The sequence below is a fragment of the Bidens hawaiensis genome, unplaced genomic scaffold (genome assembly GCF_021521415.1).
Source record: "Bidens hawaiensis isolate Kalapana, Puna unplaced genomic scaffold, B.hawaiensis_p1.1 tig00002866_1, whole genome shotgun sequence".
In the NCBI taxonomy this organism is placed as follows: domain Eukaryota; kingdom Viridiplantae; phylum Streptophyta; class Magnoliopsida; order Asterales; family Asteraceae; genus Bidens; species Bidens hawaiensis.
This window is the reverse complement of record NW_027491154.1, coordinates 757,227-775,677: the sequence shown is the minus strand read 5'-3', so window position 1 is coordinate 775,677 and position 18,451 is coordinate 757,227. Positions and strand designations below refer to the sequence as shown.

General features: G+C 35.7%; 2 protein-coding genes across 2 annotated transcripts; both read left to right on the top strand.

The window, feature by feature from the left end:
* Positions 1–4,119: 4,119 nt before the first annotated feature.
* LOC143621454 (myb family transcription factor IPN2-like) lies at positions 4,120–6,487 on the top strand. Its single transcript, XM_077092875.1, has 7 exons — positions 4,120–4,640; positions 4,792–4,868; positions 4,959–5,025; positions 5,123–5,192; positions 5,283–5,325; positions 5,426–5,813; positions 6,067–6,487. Exons 1-7 carry the CDS (start codon positions 4,379–4,381, stop codon positions 6,471–6,473), a joined length of 1,314 nt encoding a protein of 437 aa, XP_076948990.1. The 5' UTR covers positions 4,120–4,378; the 3' UTR covers positions 6,474–6,487.
* Positions 6,488–15,875: 9,388 nt separating this feature from the next.
* LOC143621415 (uncharacterized) lies at positions 15,876–17,493 on the top strand. Its single transcript, XM_077092843.1, has 5 exons — positions 15,876–16,078; positions 16,123–16,219; positions 16,292–16,552; positions 16,655–16,727; positions 17,135–17,493. The coding sequence occupies exons 1-5, from the start codon at positions 15,876–15,878 to the stop codon at positions 17,491–17,493; spliced, it is 993 nt and encodes a 330-aa protein (XP_076948958.1).
* The last annotated feature ends 958 nt before the right edge of the window (positions 17,494–18,451 follow it).

The following is an 18,451-nucleotide window of genomic DNA, read 5'->3' as shown; positions in this document are numbered from 1 at the left end:
TTGTCTTGACAACCAACATTTATTTATATATTTTGCCTTTGACACTTTTTGTTTCCTCGTACATGAAGTTGTGAAGCTACTTAACCGAGTCCAACGGGTCATGCATGATAATGCTACCAATGTAGCTTTTAAAAAATTGGATTTTGAAATTCAAAAAAGGTTTGTGGCGCAACTTGTTGACCGTTTGTCTTTAGTCTTGATTTAAACACTATATACTTAAATTAATATAATGAAATCGAGTATTTTTTTTTTATGAAAAAGAGGGATTGAAGAAGAAGAAGAAGAATCTTTCTTTAGATTGTGAAAGAAGAAAGCATTTATTCGAATAGAATTTGAAGCATCCATTCCATCTTCCTTTTAAATTTAGATGCTTTGGATATTTTAACTAATTACTTAACTAGCTAGGGTACCTAGCTGGTATATATACAGTATATGGTAATTATTAGATACACATACAACACTTGATCTATCTACTTTTGGCTGCATGCATGCTTTCCTTTGAGATTGCATGGGAATTAATTAAAGGTTGGTCCAGGGCTATGCATTCATTATATTCATGAGAAAACCAAATGCATGCAATTTCCAGAATGGTTTATATATGTACAAGTATTTATTTTAAAATGATAAACATGTCGACCACAAAATACAACGATTTTATTACACGGTTAAATTCACTAACGATCCAAAACATTTTTTGGTGGTGCCACTTTTCATAAATGTTAAATGAATCATTCAACTATTGGACACTTATATTATAACACATAAAAACGGCTACAACATGTACTATATAACAATAAAAATTAAAATGATTCTACTTTAAGTAGACAAATTAATAATGAAGAATTACACTTAAGGGTACCAAAATTAATTAGATATATCAGAAAGCTAGCTAGCACCTGCATGCATGGATGTCAGGTGGACAATCTTGTATTCTACAAAAGTATAGAATTAGAAAGAATTTAAAAGAAGAAAGATATGAATATAATGAGATTGAAGACTCCCTCGATCTCTCCACCCACCCCCAAGAACAAAACTTTAATTAATAGTAAGAGGACCATCACTTTAAATATGCATTCTCATCATGTTTTCGTCCTCAAAGTTAAGAGCCACATATCTTAAAGTTACTTAATATCTTGTTCTTTACTGCTTTCTTTTCCACATACAACAAACTTAGTTTCCACTATTTCTATCTACAAATTCTTTCTACTTCTTCTTCTTCTTCAATCCTCATCTGCTTTTCATCTTCTTTTTCTTTCTGTCTGTCTTGAATCACCTAGAAGTTGATGCACATTTACTAAATTCAAGACAAATAGCGCTTTAAATCCTCACCGTCGTATAACATTAATTAAAATCACTCCATACACTTGCTAAAAGAAATTAAACGAATCCTTAAGAAATCCGAAATACTGGCCTTTCAAAGTAATTGTATAACAACCGTCATTTTTATTATCACTCATTCGTGTGTGTGTGTGTATGCAACATATGAATATTGTGATGACACTTTGGGCAATATATAAGAGTCATTTATCTTGAAGAATCGTTAATATTAATAAGAACTTCAAGTGTTGGGACTCATTTTTACATTTTTAATTAAAGAACCATTAACAACGTCAAGAGCTATTAGAGATAAAGTTGAAAAGGATAAAATTAACATTTAAGTTTTATTTAGTTGTTAACTATCTCTTCTGTAAATTTAAGATATTAATTATTTGATTAAATTTTCTTATATATTTATCTTAAAATATGTAAGCTTATAAATATTTATCAATAGTACAGAATATATTCATTTGTGGTGAATTTTCACAAATCAATAGGAAAAGTTCAGTACTACTTTGAGGACTAAAAAAGTACGAAGACGTTAAAATACTCACATTCAAATAGACTCTTAAAACATTCTTCAATATAATTTGATGTAGCACACACCCAGTAATCCTACCTATGACTTTATAAGGCTATGAATCCTGTTTGTGTATTATACGCATATTACTTTACTTATCTGGATAAACATAAATTTCATAAACCCTTTAATACAAAATTTGAGGACAAAAGGAAACTGAACATATTTCCTAAAACACATTTTGCTTTTAGTTTGGAAAGCATTTGTATACTTTAGGAGAATACTAATTTATACCTCTACATGACCACCAAAGTTTCATTCTAGAGCCCCTAATAATCTCTTTATCTTTCACTTCACTCTCTTGTTTTGTATCGATCTAAAATAATTATACATAGTTAATTAGTATCATCACTACAAACAAACTTATATAACCCGTTTTGGACATATGGACATTCTAATATTTACTTAAGTTATATTTATTTAAGTGTATGTGATACATTGAGCGAAGAAGAATTTTTTTTATATACACTAATTTTGCACTTCATCAATAAAGTTAAATGGTAGCCCGATCGAGATGCCCTTAACCCTTCATAGTTATCTGCCATTGAGCATATATATATAACTATTATATTACACAACTAGAATTAGACTTTATTTATGAGAGACCATGTTAAGTATCTAAAAGCTTTTAAAATATTTATTTGTTGAATGTCATGCTACGGTAAAGAACATGACACTTAGTTTTAAGAAAATTATTTTTTAATAGCTTTATATAAAGATAATTAAATTATATTTTATTGCAAGAGCTCGGTTCTATGGTACTAACCGTACACTATTAACTTTTCTATATATATATATATATATATATATATATATATATATATATATTTTGTTTATTTTTGTTTATTGCAAATGGAGCTCACTAAGCTCTAGTGCAATTAAGTTATCTTCCTAGCATTAACCAGACTCCTTTTCACTTTCTTTTTAATGGGCTCCATGATTCCATCACAACAGAAAAACCTATTTTTTAGTACGAACAGGACATTGTTTTACTATTAAAAATTACACATATAGAGCTCAATTTTTAACTATAGCAAGAGCCCTACTTATGCAGATCGACTACGCGAAATGAAATATAACAACTCCTTTTTTTTTGTTTATTTAAATCAAGTTATATTAATAAGACGTGCATTCAAATTTGGGATGGTATATCAATTTATTTTTATTTAAGGTTTTAGCTTCATCGATTTCTTTTTATTTTAACTTGATTAACCTGACCAAATCTTGAAATCCTGAAATAAACAATGATACAAGTTAGAAAGACTGTAGTACATATACAAGATTACATAGATTTTGAGAACCATTGAACCTCAAAGGTAGTAAGAAACGAAGTCCCAAGACCGTAGAGAGGGTTCCAAGGGGCACACCCCTTGACATGGTTCAAGCAATGCCTCTAGTGGGTACCAAGGGTTTAAGCCATAACAGGATTACCTATGAAGTTGTTTCAGATATGTATGACTGGTAAATGGTTACATAGAACTGAATGATATTGAGATTAATAAAAACTTAATTAATTAGCAAGTAGCATCAATAGAAAGTTACTATTGCAGACTAGTAACTTTAAGTAGTGGCAAATGTAACAACTACTAGTTTGTTTTAATGGCAAAGATGTATGACCTTCAACTTCAAGTTTTATTTTTGACATGAAGATAAAATTAGATGAAAAAAAAATTAGTTGTTTCAAAAAAATAGTGATAAATTTAAGTAATAGTGATTACGAGCTACTAACTCTTATTTTCTACTAAGATATTTGACTGATACAATTGATTATTCCTAGCACTTATAACCGTCAACTATATATTGTAATAATTTACGAACGGTTACAACACATGAATTCACAACTTCTTTTTCATAGAATATTGGTTACTATTTTATAGTGTAATCCCAATATATATTATCATTCTTCAAAAATCAAGACCTTTTATCTTATCTAATTAATAATTATTAACTGATTTCATACATTTGAAATACTTTAATCTGAAATGTGGGATCAACAACACGATTTATAAAACTATCCGTGACATGACTTGGAATACGAAACTACAATCTTTTTATTGGCAAAATATGTTTGATATATATAAAATAACGTATTAAAATTCATTTTACTTAAGTAAAACCGAAACTCTATTTTGAAATGAAGTTAGCTAGTTTTAATCCGGATCCTATGTGGTGTATATATGTACACATACAAACAAAGATTCTCTCCTTTTTATTCTTTGTTCTTTATTTCGTCTTTCTTTTTTTTTATGTTTATACCATGTGAGTGATGGTTATTCATTTAACAATTAATCAATGTTAAAGTTAGCTTCTACTTGAGGCTATTTTCATACAATCAATATTAATTTAACCCCAAAAAAGGGTTTCCCATCTTTAAAAGACGAACCATATTCTTCCTCCTCTATTTGCATATCGCATTTGTTCTTCTGAATCTCTCTTACACACACTCACACAGAGAGAGATCAAGAAAGAAACAAAGAAAGAATGTTCCATTCAAAGAAAGCGGCTGCCGGTTCGACAACCGCTATGAATTCACTTCACCATAACCATAACCATCACCATAATCATCATGAACGACCCAACATGTGTGGAGTTGGTGGTAATAACCATACCACTGCTGGTGCTGGCACCATACAAGGTGACTCGGGTCTTGTGCTCACCACGGACCCCAAACCGCGGCTCAGGTGGACCGTCGAGCTTCATGAGCGCTTTGTTGATGCTGTTGCTCAGCTTGGAGGCCCTGATAGTACGTAACTTGATCCTCTTTACTTTCATATATCATATATGTAGTACTATACCACACACATGTGGATCTAGACATATAGTACTCTTCATGATTATTATTTGATGTTGATTGCATATATTTGATTTGTATGCTTGTGTTTGTAAATTTGTAGAGGCAACACCAAAGACAATCATGAGAGTTATGGGTGTAAAGGGGCTCACACTTTATCATCTTAAGAGTCATCTTCAGGTATACATCTCATAATTTTTGCATCAAGATTTCACCTTTTGTGTATATATATGTAATATATTCATAGACAACTTTTATGTTTCATAACAGAAATTTAGGCTTGGAAAACAACCTCACAAAGAATTTAATGATCACTCCATAAAAGACAGCGAAAGAGGTGAGTTACAAAGTCATCTCTATGAGTGTTTCATGTATAATAGCAACAACATCTTGAATACATGTTAAAAGTTGTGTAAATGGAATACCTATTGTAGCATCTGCACTAGAACTTCAAAGAAACAGTGGCGCATCCTCTTCTGGAATGATGGGTCGGAGTATGAACGAGTAAGTAATATAATATACATGTGTATACTATTACACATAACAACCTCTATGTGTTTTAAACAATTCTGATGTTATAAATGTTGTTATTAGGATGCAAATTGAGGTCCAGAGAAGACTTCATGAACAACTAGAGGTATTAACTACTAGTTATTGCCAGCTAATATATACACATGTGTGTGCGCGCGTATCTTAACTAGAAAATGATACTTAATGGTGGTGTTAATTATTTCCAGGTACAAAGGCATCTGCAGTTAAGGATAGAGGCACAAGGAAAATACATGCAAACAATACTGGAGAAAGCTTGTCAAACCCTAGCTGGAGATCAAAGCATGGCTGCTGCAGGCTACAATAATAATGGTAATAAAGTGGTTGGAAATGGTGGTGCAGGCATTGGAATGAATATGAATATGAATATGAATATCAGTTCAAGCACTGGTAGTACTAGTCATCTTGAACAAGCACCACCAGGCCATAGAGGCAGTGTCATGCTTTTTCCCGGTGATCACGTGCCGGTGCCATCGGCTCTTAAAGACTTTGGATCTCTTAATTTTCCGTCTTTTCAAGACCTTAACCTTTATGGCACTTCTCAGTCACCATCGCCACCCGCGGTCGCAGCAGCAGGTCAGCTCTTCTTCTTTATCACTAATTTATTAAAATTTTGTTTTGATACATCTTTATATGTGTAACACATATAATCAGTTTTCTTTAGAGGTGTTTGGGACTGCTTAACATGAAACTCTTAATTAAAACAAGTTCGCTTACAAATAATGAAATAACCAGTTTATATAAACACTCCCATAACTATTTATATGTTGTAAGAAAAACTAATAATCAAAAAATCAGTATTAACTCATATGAATGGGATATAGCACAGGTACTGGTGCGGCCCGAAAGAGCCCCTTAATGTGGTCAGATGATGAACTCCACCTCCAAGATGATCATCACCAACAAGAGCATCATCAACATATTGGGGTGCTATCCAACAACAGTTCTGAAGGAGGAGGAGGAGATGGATGTGATCTTGATTCAACTGTCCCTAACTATATTTTCGAAACAACACCTTTAACATTAGCAAGTAGTCACAATAATGTTGATCACATTCATCATCATCATCATCTTGGTTTAGGGTCGGTAGATCATAACAAGATGAAGATGGAAAGAACGTCTCCGAGAAGACCACCATTGTCATCAAATAGTTCTATGGATAATGTGAGGGCCACTCTCTCTACTAACAGTAATTCCAATATGTCTCCACAAGGAAGAAGCTCTTCCTTTGGCTAGATATATACCTGCTACATATATAAATTTGTGTCTGTATTAGATTATATTCTGTTTAAAATTTGTAAACTTACATATATAAATGCTAGTTAATAACTTATCTTGGTATATTTATCGTTACTTGCTAATTTTAGCTGGTGTTACCTATTGAAAGCTATAGAATGAATGTAAAGAACTTGCTATTGTTTTCATAAATAAATAAAAGAAAGTCGTCGTTCTAAACAAAAATATATATATATTTTTTCGTAATTCGACTTGTTTAGCCTGTTGTACTCCCACCTAGTTCAATTGCGTGTGAATTTACAAGTAGATTATCAAAGGCATAAACACAAAATCACACAAAGGTCTGCAAGAGCAAGTGCGACTCTTTTCTTACTAGTTGAAACTTAGAAAACAAACTTACAAATAAACAAGAAAACCGAACAAGGTCATATACGCAAGTTTTTCTTGACCCCTATGGAATTAAGTAAATATAGAGGTAGGGTAGTGAAAAGACCCAAATACCCATAAAGATCATTCGCAGGTAAACAAGGACTTCCCCAAAAGTCACCGCGGAACGTTTCAATCACCCGCATAGCTCAAGTTCAAGGAAAGATAAAAATAAATTCCAAAGACTACCTGCGGGCTGACCAAGACATCCTCAGAAGTCATCCGCAGGTATTATCCCCGCACGCGAAGGTGACTAGAGGGTGACGTCAGAGGGACAACTGTAAATAACTAACTTCTTTCTAGAATATTTACAAGGATCTTTCCTTGGGAAGCACGTGATGTAACAGCCAATTAGAAAAGGACATGTGACGAGTTTGTTATAACCATGCACATGACCAATAAGCACGTCCTATCATATGCGGACACGTGTCCAAGTTGTTACAAAAACATCTTCTGGAAAAGGACAACTGGACCAATAATATTCCCCAACCCTTCAGCTATAAATACCCTTCGCCATCTCCACAAGGTATTCATTCACTTTACACGAATTACTGAAAATATTTCAAGTACTTTTCTCTCTTTTAGAACGGTACTTATTCTTACGTCGGAGGGTGGTTACGGAAAGGCCCCCCTGTCTTTCCTGTAACGAGTTCACTGTGGTTGTTTTGGAGGTTTTTGTCATTAGACTTGGGAAATTGGGCTTGTATCATTGATTTACTAATTGTTTGACCCGTATCCCGTGGACTTATTGATCTAACCCCTTAGGGATTAGATCCATGTTTCTTTATTGGCGTCATCCGTGCTTGTGTTAGAATTGCAAGAGTTTTTGTTGATCCAAACGATATGAGTCAATCTATTCAAGGGCCGACGGAAACTACGGCGATAACCAGGCGTTCTACTGGAACTTTGGCACCTGGAGGTCCGATTCCGGGTGATTTAGGACGTGTGACGACGGAGACTCGTCGAGCACGTCAGGAACCAGATCTGGAAGACAGATCTGTAGACTCTCTTCCAGCAAGAACTCACCGCCAGACCGTCAGACCTGAAGGAATACAATCTCCGGAAGAATGGTTGCGGATGCAACAAGAAAGTGCATTAGCTGAGTGTGAATGCATGATTCGTGAAGAGCGAATCCGTGCATGAACTTTGGTGTATGACGATATTCGGTGAGATCTCCATCTCCTCCTCCAACAATATGAAGGAGGCAGATGCGTGACAGTCTTTGGACTAAGAGATTCTCCGAGGAAGAAGTTGGATGGAAAGGTCGTGACAAAGGTCGTCCAATTGTGCGGGAGTCTTCCCGCATAATTGAATATGACCATATTCATGATTCCAGAAGTCAGAGAGATCCGACGTATCATCGTGATGAAGTCAATTACTTCATCGGCGATAGTCAGATCCATGGAAAAGAAGGAACTAGGCGTCCACGTGCGATAGTTCGTCATTCAGAGTATTGCAGCGACGCGGAAGAAGACTTCACAAAACCATATCGCCCCGTAGCATTTGCTGAGAAGTCAAAGTTTGTCCCGCGCATTGCCACAGCTCTATTCCCAGTTAATGTGAAAATCCCTAGCAACTTAGGGAAATATAACGGAATGTCTGATCCAATCGATCACTTACTCAATTTTGTGGCAGTGGGTGGAGTCAACGGTTGGACCCTCCCTTATTGGTGCCACATGTTCGTGTTAACTTATACTGGGGCAGCTCGAGAATGATTCGAAAAATTGCCTGACAGACAGATTAAAAGTTGGGATGACCCGGTAGCTAAATTCTCCCAACATTTTAGTCAGTAAAAGAAACATACTCGAGATCCGTCTGAAATTTTAGATGTCGTTAGGCGGGACAATGAGTCTATTGAGACTTCGTATCTCGGTTTAATGATGAAAGTCTAAACATTGGAGGAATTAGCGAGGATATGCTGAGAGGAGCCTTCCGCAAGAATGTGCGGAGCAATGCCTTGATCCGTTGCTTAACTGGTAAAGATGGAATGCCTAAAGCATGGGATGATATAATGTCTGCCGCAAAACTTTTTGCGAGGACAGAAAAGACTTTGGGGTCTGAAAACCCTAAACAAACAACTAAGGCGGAATTCCAAAATACGCGGATGAACAAGTCAGCTAGAGGGTCAATTTGGTCTAGACTTCAACCTCCTGCGGAAGCTTCAAAGCAACAGGATGCAAGAACACTAATTGGCAACAAAAATAAAGTGATGTGTAGTGAAACACATTTACTTTCCGTATCATTTTTATCATGTTTTAATTGCTTTTCAGTATAATTATTAAGTTTTATGGTTTGTTTATGCTTAATGTTACAAAGATAATTGTTTACTTGTAGGTTATGAAGTTTGGTGGAAAAAAGAGTTAAATTTGAAGAGTTTAGGGGCTTAATTGTTCAACTTTCAAACTTATAAGTCAAGGCCCGACCCAAGCCCACATCTTAAAAGCCTTTTATAATATTATATTAAGTTAATAACAAGAGTATTCAGCCATTATTTCATCAATAATCCCGAAATCAAAAGAAAAAAACCTAAACCCTAACTTCCTGCTGCTGTCCGATCGCGGCTACTGTAGCAGCGGCAGAAAAAAAAGAAAAAGCGGCGGCTTGGCGGCTGTGGAGGCTAGAGGAAGAAGAAGGAGGCTCGGGGTGATCTTGTGCAGCTGCTAGGGATCTTTTACATCGTTTGTTTCAGCCATATAACTTAAGTAATTCATCCATAAACTTTACTTATTGTTTAAGAACCCTAATTTAGTTGAATTGGTCTTTTGCTTTGAATTGTTTTGCAATTGTTTGATAGTTTGACTTGTTATTGATTGTGTTTGGATCTTGAACGAGTTTGATTATGTTTATGATGATGTTTATGATGTTTTTCTTGAGTATACATGGCTGTCCAAAATCTATGAGTAGCTAAACTTGCTTGTTCTACCTAGGATAGATGATTGTTGAGTAGTTTAGACTTGTTTAATGGATTGTTAATGTTCAAGACTTAAATTATTGATGTAAAGTTTAACTAAACCATAAATTAGATTGTGTGTGATGGCTGTGTTTTATGTTTTATTACTTATAATCCTCTTGCATTAGTTAATTGAATTAGTTTTGATTAATTGATTGCTTGTTAAACTCTTGACTTGGTGTTTAGGGTTTATTTGCTGGGTGTACAACCGTAGGATAAGTGGGTAATATAAATCATCTAAAATCAGTTAAAATACACCTTCTTTGAGACCGAGAGGTGATAAGAAGTAATATTGTCTCGTTGCTTTTACTTGTTAGAATTAAGACCGCGCGAGAGCGGATTTTTGTCTTGTCAAGTTTGAGTGTTTATGTGCAATTAGTTGGTTTAATTTGGGTTAAGTTAAATTGTTCCTCTATCCTTGGTGACATAGTATTTGTCTCCATTAGGATAGTGTGTCGGTGAGACCGAGAGGAGAGTCAACATTTGAACACGTTAATAATTGTTTTTCTGGTTTATTCTTTAAAATCAACTAAAATAAGTTAGAGTTTGTTAGAGAGACTGAGAGGTAATTTAACTTTTTTAAACAAGTTTTAGTTGTGTCATCTTTTATAATCGGTGTCGTGAATATTTTCAATCCGTTGTCTTGTTATTTCTATCAACATGATTCATTCCTAGGTAGACGTCTTTATTCATTGAATTTAAACCAAAGTTTTCTAAAAGTATTTTGTTAAAAGTTTTCATTTAATTAAGTTAAGTAGTTTAATCAATTCTAAATATTAATAAATCAATTAAATATTTTGGTGAGTCTTGGTTAGAGTTTAGTATTTATAAACGTTTTCACGTGTCTTCGAGTTCGACATCCGGACTTTCCTCATCTGTGCTATACGCGATCGGTACACTTGCCGTTTGTGTGAACTAGGATAGATTGTTTGGTTTTTAAAGCTTAGTTGCGACTTGTGTTTTATTTATATATATATTTTCGCACATCATAAAGCAAGTGCTTTAACACAAAATACCAATAGTTGGACCCCACTAATAAAGACTCCCTCAGAAATCCTAACCACAGAAAATGTGAGTTTCAAGAAACCTCAACCACTAATTAACATAGCACATCTCAATCCCAAAAAGTATTGCATGTTTCATGACGATATCGGTCACTACACAGACGATTGTGTTACTTTGAAGAATGAGATTGAAGCTGCAGTTAAATCTGGAAAGTTGGTACACGTGGTGAAGAATGTAAAACAAGGAACTCACAAACCTCCCGCACAAGTAAATCTTGGTCCGCCTAAAAAACGGTCAGAGACTTGAACGTTCATATGATTTAAGGAGGACGAATTAGTGGGAACAAAAGGCAAGAGATTGATGAAGAAGAATGGAAATGTGAACCCGTAATATACTCAAGGGTTAAAGGAGGTCCATGCAATAAGAACTTGTTGATAATCACTACTCTGATCGGTCATTACCGATCACAATATGTTTTCTTTGACACAGGAGTACGTCAGATATAATGTATGAACAGTGTTTTGAGCAACCGTATGAGAAAGACAAGGCGAGGTTGAAGCCAATTCATGCGCCTGTGTCTAGATTTGGTTATGAGGTAATGCACCCGCGAGGGGTGATTTTCTTTCTCGTTACACTCAGTGATGGGATCCACTCGAGAACCGAGGATGTTGCATTTTTGGTCTTGCCAGCCAAGTCAAAACACGATATAATTCTTGGGAGAGAAGCAATAGGTGATTTCAATGCTCATCCGTCTATGGCTCATGGTGCGGTAGGAGTTCCAACCCGCACCGGAGTAGAAATCATTCGTATAAACAAGCATTGTTTCACGACACTGAGTTCAAAACCAAGTAAAGTACCAAAACAAGTGGAAAGAACTGAACCAGAAAAGTGGGTGTTGAATAAAAAAATTTTAGATCGGACAATAAAAATTGGCCCTGTTATCTTTGAGATAGTAAGGACATTTTTGAAGCAGTTGTTAACAAGAAACATGGACATCTTCGCTGGGCAACCCGCGGTTATGGCAGGTGTTCCGAGAAGAATTGCAGAACACAAAATGCGGGTAAATCCAACATTCACCCCAGTTGTCCAGAAAAAACGGAAGATGGGTCCCGAGCAAACGAAGGCTATGAATGAGCAGGTTCAAGATTTATCGAACGCTGGGATCATTCGAGAGATTCAGTATCAAACGTGGGTGGCAAATCCAGTCATTGTCCTCAAAAGCAATGGAACATGGCGAATGTGTATTGATTTTAAGGATTTGAATAAGGCCTGTCCGAAAGATTGTTATCCGCTGCTATACATTGACTTAAAACTTGATGCGGTAGCACCTTTTATATTCAAATGTTTCCTCGACGCTTATAAAGGCTACCACCAGATCCACATGACGGCAGGCGACGATAAAACCGCATTTCGTACTGATCAAGGCACATTTTGCTATAAAATGATGCCATTTGGATTAAAAAATGCGGGTGCCACTTATCAGCGTTTGATGGATGAAGCTTTCAAAGAACAAATTGGTCACAATTTAGAAGTATAAATGGACAATTTGGTGATAAAGAGTATAGAGGAAGATCACATGTTACGAGATATAGAAGAAATATTTAATACCTTGAGAAAAATCAATAAGAAACTTAATCCCAACAAGTGTTCTTTTGGAATGAAGGAAGGAAAGTTCTTAGGCGTGATTGTCATGGGTGCGGGTTTCAAGGAGAGCCCAGATAAAGTCCAGATAGTTTCCCGCATGCCTTCACCTTCTTCCCTCAAAGAAGTGCATACATTGAATGGCAGATTGGTAACCTTAAATAGGTTTCTGTAACAATTCCGGCAAATTCAGGTATACCTTAGCCGGAATATACTATTTACGTGTTATTTAATATTGAATATATGAATTATAATGTGATTATACGAGTATATAAGATTCTCAGTACGAATTATACTCAAATGTACAACTAGTCGTATCGGAATTACGATTAATCGATGAACGGTTATTGAAACCCGAACGAATCGGGAATTACATTATAGACGAAATATATAATGTTTAGTGATGTTTACGAAGTATTAAAGCTTCGGGATAAGTGAATTATAGCACAGCAAAAAAAAGATTTCGATTTATTAGTACGTCGGTACGATAAACGAAACCTTTAACATCAAACCAAGCAAGAGACGATCGATCAAGCCGAAAAAGACGCACAATTACCGACAATACGATGTGTTAAGTCATTAAATGTCATGGGTTAAGTTTTTAAAGTTTTTAAATCAGTTTTATATAAATTTAAATTTTAAGCCGAAAAACGACTGTTTTGGACTCGTTTTGAGCGAGATTTAACGTTTAACCGAAAAACGAACTGAACCAGATTATCCACAACATTATCCGGATTACACAATCCAAATGTGTGGCCAATATTTGAGATGTGGGCCCCACCCCACACCACATCAAGACCGATCGGTCTATGCACACACATACACACTTCATTTTCCTTTTTCTTCATACATTCAAGCTCCAAAACCTCCTCCAATCTTCAACCCTCATCCAAACCCTTGATTTTTAACAAGAATCACAAGGTAAAAACATGGTTTTAATGATTGATTCATAAGTTTTAATTCCATAATCTTGAGAAAATGAGGTTTCAAATGAAAAATGGGTGAGAACCTGAGATGAAACCGATTCTCGTGTGATCAAGGGATGTATACAAGTTATACAAAGGATCTTGGTCCAAGAAAGTAGTTAAAAGAGTCAAAAACGAATTTTTACGGTCAAAATCTTTGTTTTGATGTTTTAATCGAAACCATGAAAGAAATGGCTTGATTGTGGGTATAACTTGCTTGGTGTGGTGCTGTTGTGCTTGTAGGTGTTGTATCTAGTGGCTAGCAAAGGCTAGAAACCAAGATCTTTGCGATCTAACGCTAGAAAACACAAGGTAGTTCGGTTTTCGTATGATTTAGATAATTTGGACAGATTGTGATAGACCTAGAGTTGGGTCACGAAATTTCACAGAGATGATCTACACATGAAAATATGAGATCTGTGAATTTTTGGTAATTTTTGGATAAAGGATGAATATTTGGTGAATTTAATGCTCGGTTTTGGCCAAAAATGGTGAAAAATAGCTAAACATCATGAAAAGTTCTGGAAAATTTAAGATAAGCTTTTTATAACATATAAAAGTCACACACAAAATTTCAGGTTCATTGGAGAAGTCTAAGTAGGCTTTTCGGTAAAACGAGTTCTAGGGATTTCTAACTCGGTTTTGGTGAAAATGGCATGAAAAATGAGTTTTTGGTTCTGGAAAAATTACTGGGAACCATATGGATGGCAGTAGTCATCTCAGAAAAATTTTGGATTTTTCTAAAGTCGTTTGGTATTTTCGACATATTTGGTGTTTAAATGACGTTTAAAAATGATTAAATAAATTTTAGATATAAAAAATTAATTCTGGAAAAATTTTATAAAATTCCTTATTGTCAAAATATGGTTTGTACAAAATTTCAAGGTCCGAGACTAAACGGATATTTATTTGTGCTAAATGGAACTTAAAAACAAACTTTTAAAGCTTAAAACGAGTAAACCGGCGAAGTTCGCCTAAGCGAGCTGACTGGTGTTTGAAAACCTTAAAAATGGATGATTTTTATGAAACTAAGTTAATCAAGTAAAAATAAATCATCTGAAAATAATTCGGATGATTTGGGTAATTTTACCCGACTTAACCGTTTTCGGTGTATTAAAGGCGGAAACGGGCCCCGCGGCCAAACGGGGTGTCTAACCGAGCTCTAATTTCACCACTTTAATTAAAATATCAATAACAACTATTTTCGGGTCGTATGTGGCCAAACTCATCTTTTGAAAACATAAAGACGAATAACCGTGTTAGGCACGCAAAACGAGAAAACAAACTAATGGTAGTTTTGACTAAGGAACTCTAAGTGATATCAAAATCTAAGTCCTGAGAAGTGTATCTGGGTTAACATGGTCCCCGGATCGTGTACGGTACTGGGTTAGCAGTGTCCCCAGACGTACCGGTTAACACGAATTTAAGTTATATTGATAGAAATTGTGTAGTAACGATTTGGGGATCGTATTACAGATCTGTACCAGTAGCCGTGCACCGTAGTACATCTTTGCTCACAAGAAGGTGAGTTTTCACGAGCCCCTTTTTACTGAACTGTTTTCGAATATTTTCCCGGGGCGGAAAGCATGTTGTTACTAAAATGTTTAAGTACATACTGAACGCATAGATTTGCGTGCATTTATATATGTTTTTTTGTACGGGAATCGTACGGAAATGTACTAAGATGGTAATTGTCTGAGTTACTAACATTGTAAGGCCCCGCAACACGAGTGATTAACTGAAAGCCGGTAGAGTGTGGATAGTACTATTGGTCTGACAAACCCAACTGGTCCGGCATGGATTTGCTGATGTTTCCCAGCCAGTTGCACATGTCTATATTGGGTGTTATATTTATTTTGCTATATAATGTTAGGCATAGCGGTTTGGGGCAGGTTCGTCGGCGGAGTATGCCACGGGGTTGTGTGTGATAGTCAGAGGTTTCACTTGTGGGCTCAGCATAATTACATCGCTAATATATGATTTATTATAATAAATTGTCAATGTTTATCTAAATCAGTGAAACTCACCAACTATTCGTAGTTGACCCGTTTTCTTTACATGCTTTCTAGGTACACCCAAATTGGAATGAGTGATACGTGCTTGATGATGTGTGCTATTTTGTGGAAGATTAAGGATCTATATTTTGTTTTAAATATGTTAATGTACTATCGGTAAAACTTATGTGATAACACCTAGATGGTAACGAAACTTGGAACAATGTAATTCGCTTAAATTAATGTAGTGGTGTTTTCTTTATATGCAATGCTGTTGATATCAGATGTGTCTGTTGCATCCCGTGTACGTTTCCGCTGCGGTTACGGGGTGTTACAGTTTCTGGCCAATCACGTGGCTAAATCTTTCCCTTTCATGTCAACATTCAGAAACTCTTTGAAAAAGGCACATTTCAAATAGACCATGGAAGCCGAACAGGTGTTTCTTGAAGTTAAAAAATGTTTGATGGATTTACCAACCTTGACCGCTCCACATGCAAGGGAACCGTTGACTCTGTACCTTTCAGCATCTGAAATAGCCATTTGGGCAGTACTCTTGACAGACAGAAAAAACCTCCAAACACCGATTTATTACGTAAGCAGAACTTTGACTGATGCCGAAACCAGGTATTCAATGCTTTAAAAATTAGTGTTGGCACTAGTCTATGCAGCCAGACGCCTCCGCAGATATTTCCAAGGACACCCAATCAACGTGTTGACTGGGTACAATCTGAAAAGTGTGCTGAGCAAACCAGAACTATGCAGGAGGTTAGAAAAGTGGGCCATGGAGCTGGGAGAACATTCGATTGAGTATAGACCTCGACCGCAAATAAAGTTCAGGTATTAGCATATTTCATTGCAGAAGTTCCACAGAATAAAGAAAAAGAATGTTTGATTGAACAGCAAGCTCCAATACCTCCTGAGCGTGATCAGATTTGGTCATTATTCACGGATGGAGCTTTAAGTGGCGAAGGGTCAGGCGTGGGCCTTAGATTGGTTAATCCCGAAGGCCATGAGTTTACTTATGCTATAAAATTGGACTTTAAAATTACCAACAATGAGGCAGAATACGAAGCTTTCTTGCCAGGCCTGCGGATACGGGTGAGCAATTCGCGGTTCCGAACTGCTAGAACCGTGGAACCGGAACCGAACCGCAAGATCCGAACCGTATTATTGTATTGCAGTTCCGATTCTTAAATTTAGGTGAAAACGGTTCCCGGTTTGGTTCCGGTTAGAACCAGCGGTTCCAGTTATAGAACCGCTAGAACCGGGTTAGGTTTAAACTTTGAAGATTATATTTAAAATCCTATATATTTAGTAGGCTTTCCAACTTCCATGTACTAGCGACCATCCACGTTCTCACTTTCTCGGTTATATACAATCCCTTAATGATAGTCATATTCCATTGCCCTAAATTTGTTTTAAGATATAGTTGTATTTTGTAATATTTTGAGTCACTTTAATATATTCTGAATCCCCTCCATTAAAATATAATATGTTGATATGATGATATATTATTTTCCGAATTGTAGCTTTGTTTCTTGCACATTCTAATAGTTTATATTTAGATGTTTAATTGAAAACCGATTCCGGCAAGAACCGTTTACACAAGAACCGTTTAACTCTATTCTGAATCGGACTGGAACCATTAAAATACGGTCTGGTTCCGGTTCTTATATTTAGCATTTCATGGTTCCGGTTCGATTCCATTTAGGTCCGCTTCGGTTCTGAACCGTTGCGCAGCCCTACCTGCGGACTCGATGTTAATAGCGGGGCAGATCAATGGGACATATGAATCAAAGAATGACATGATGGCATACCTTTCGCAAGCAAACGATCTTATTCTCCAATTTTCATCTTGCAAAGTCATCCACATCAAAAGAAGTGAGAACAAGTCGGCGGATGCCTTAAGCAAACTAGCTTCAATGAATTTCGGGCATTTTGCAAAAGATATCCGCGTAGAAGTCCTTGATCTCCCTCTGTACGGCAACATGTTGAAACATGAACAAGCTTCAATCGATAGAATCCCTCATATCGATTGAGCCAAGGATCTAGTTAATTGATATACGTTTTCGATAAGTAGAGCTTGATAATATTAATGGAAGTGTTGAGAGGATAATTGGGCAGAGTAACCGTATACCATAAATAACTTTAAGAACCCTTACAATATCAAATCCGAATCCAAACACATTAAATTCAACATCAAATTATCATTTCAACCTTCTAATTCAATGAAAATTGAAAAACATAATATCGGGATCTTAATTGACCAATTAAACAATGAATAAACAGTTAATTCATATCAAATACCTTAAAAACATAATCTAACCTGGCTCTGATACCACTTGTTGAAACTTGAACGAGCTTAAATCGATAGAATCCGTCATATCGATTGAACTAGTTAATTGATATACGTTTTCGATTAGTAGAGCTTGATAATATTAATGTAAGGGTTGAGAGGATAATTGGGCAGAGTAACAGTATACCAGAAATAACTTTAAGAACACTTTTATTAAACTTAGGCATAAAAGCCTATATAAAGAAGATGAATGTCATTCGTTACACATCTCGTAATGAATGGTCTTCATTCGTCTTCATTACATAAGATACCAAAATAGTATAGTGAATGACTCGTTTGCTATACCCCATTCGTCAACATTCCATGACAAATGGATACAATAAATAACGATAGATGTCCATTCGTTAAACATCTTTAATGAATGGACATATAATTATAACGATTAAGGTTCATTCGTTAAACATCTTTAACGAATGAACCATAAATAAAAACGAATGGTCTCATTCGTTAAACATCCTTAACGAATGAGCCATGATATAACGTATGGGACTTAATTACTAAAATGCCCTTTTACATTAAAATAATAATAAATTACAAAGACCATTACAAAGACTCGAGACGAAAAAACCGTGCACTAACACAACATCAAGTGTTGGTCATACAAGCAAGAGTGGAGTGGAGTCCTGGATGACACCGATTCT

Excerpts from the sequence above, each read along its gene's own strand:
- LOC143621454 (XM_077092875.1), top strand. The coding sequence starts at position 4,379 with ATGTTCCATTCAAAGAAAGCGGCTGCCGGTTCGACAACCGCTATGAAT. Across the intron at positions 5,026-5,122 it reads CATAAAAGACAGCGAAAGAG|CATCTGCACTAGAACTTCAA; the intron begins GTGAGTTACAAA and ends TACCTATTGTAG. Across the intron at positions 5,326-5,425 it reads GACTTCATGAACAACTAGAG|GTACAAAGGCATCTGCAGTT; the intron begins GTATTAACTACT and ends AATTATTTCCAG.
- LOC143621415 (XM_077092843.1), top strand. The coding sequence starts at position 15,876 with ATGGAAGCCGAACAGGTGTTTCTTGAAGTTAAAAAATGTTTGATGGAT. Across the intron at positions 16,079-16,122 it reads TTGACTGATGCCGAAACCAG|CCAGACGCCTCCGCAGATAT; the intron begins GTATTCAATGCT and ends TAGTCTATGCAG. Across the intron at positions 16,220-16,291 it reads AAACCAGAACTATGCAGGAG|GTATTAGCATATTTCATTGC; the intron begins GTTAGAAAAGTG and ends AATAAAGTTCAG.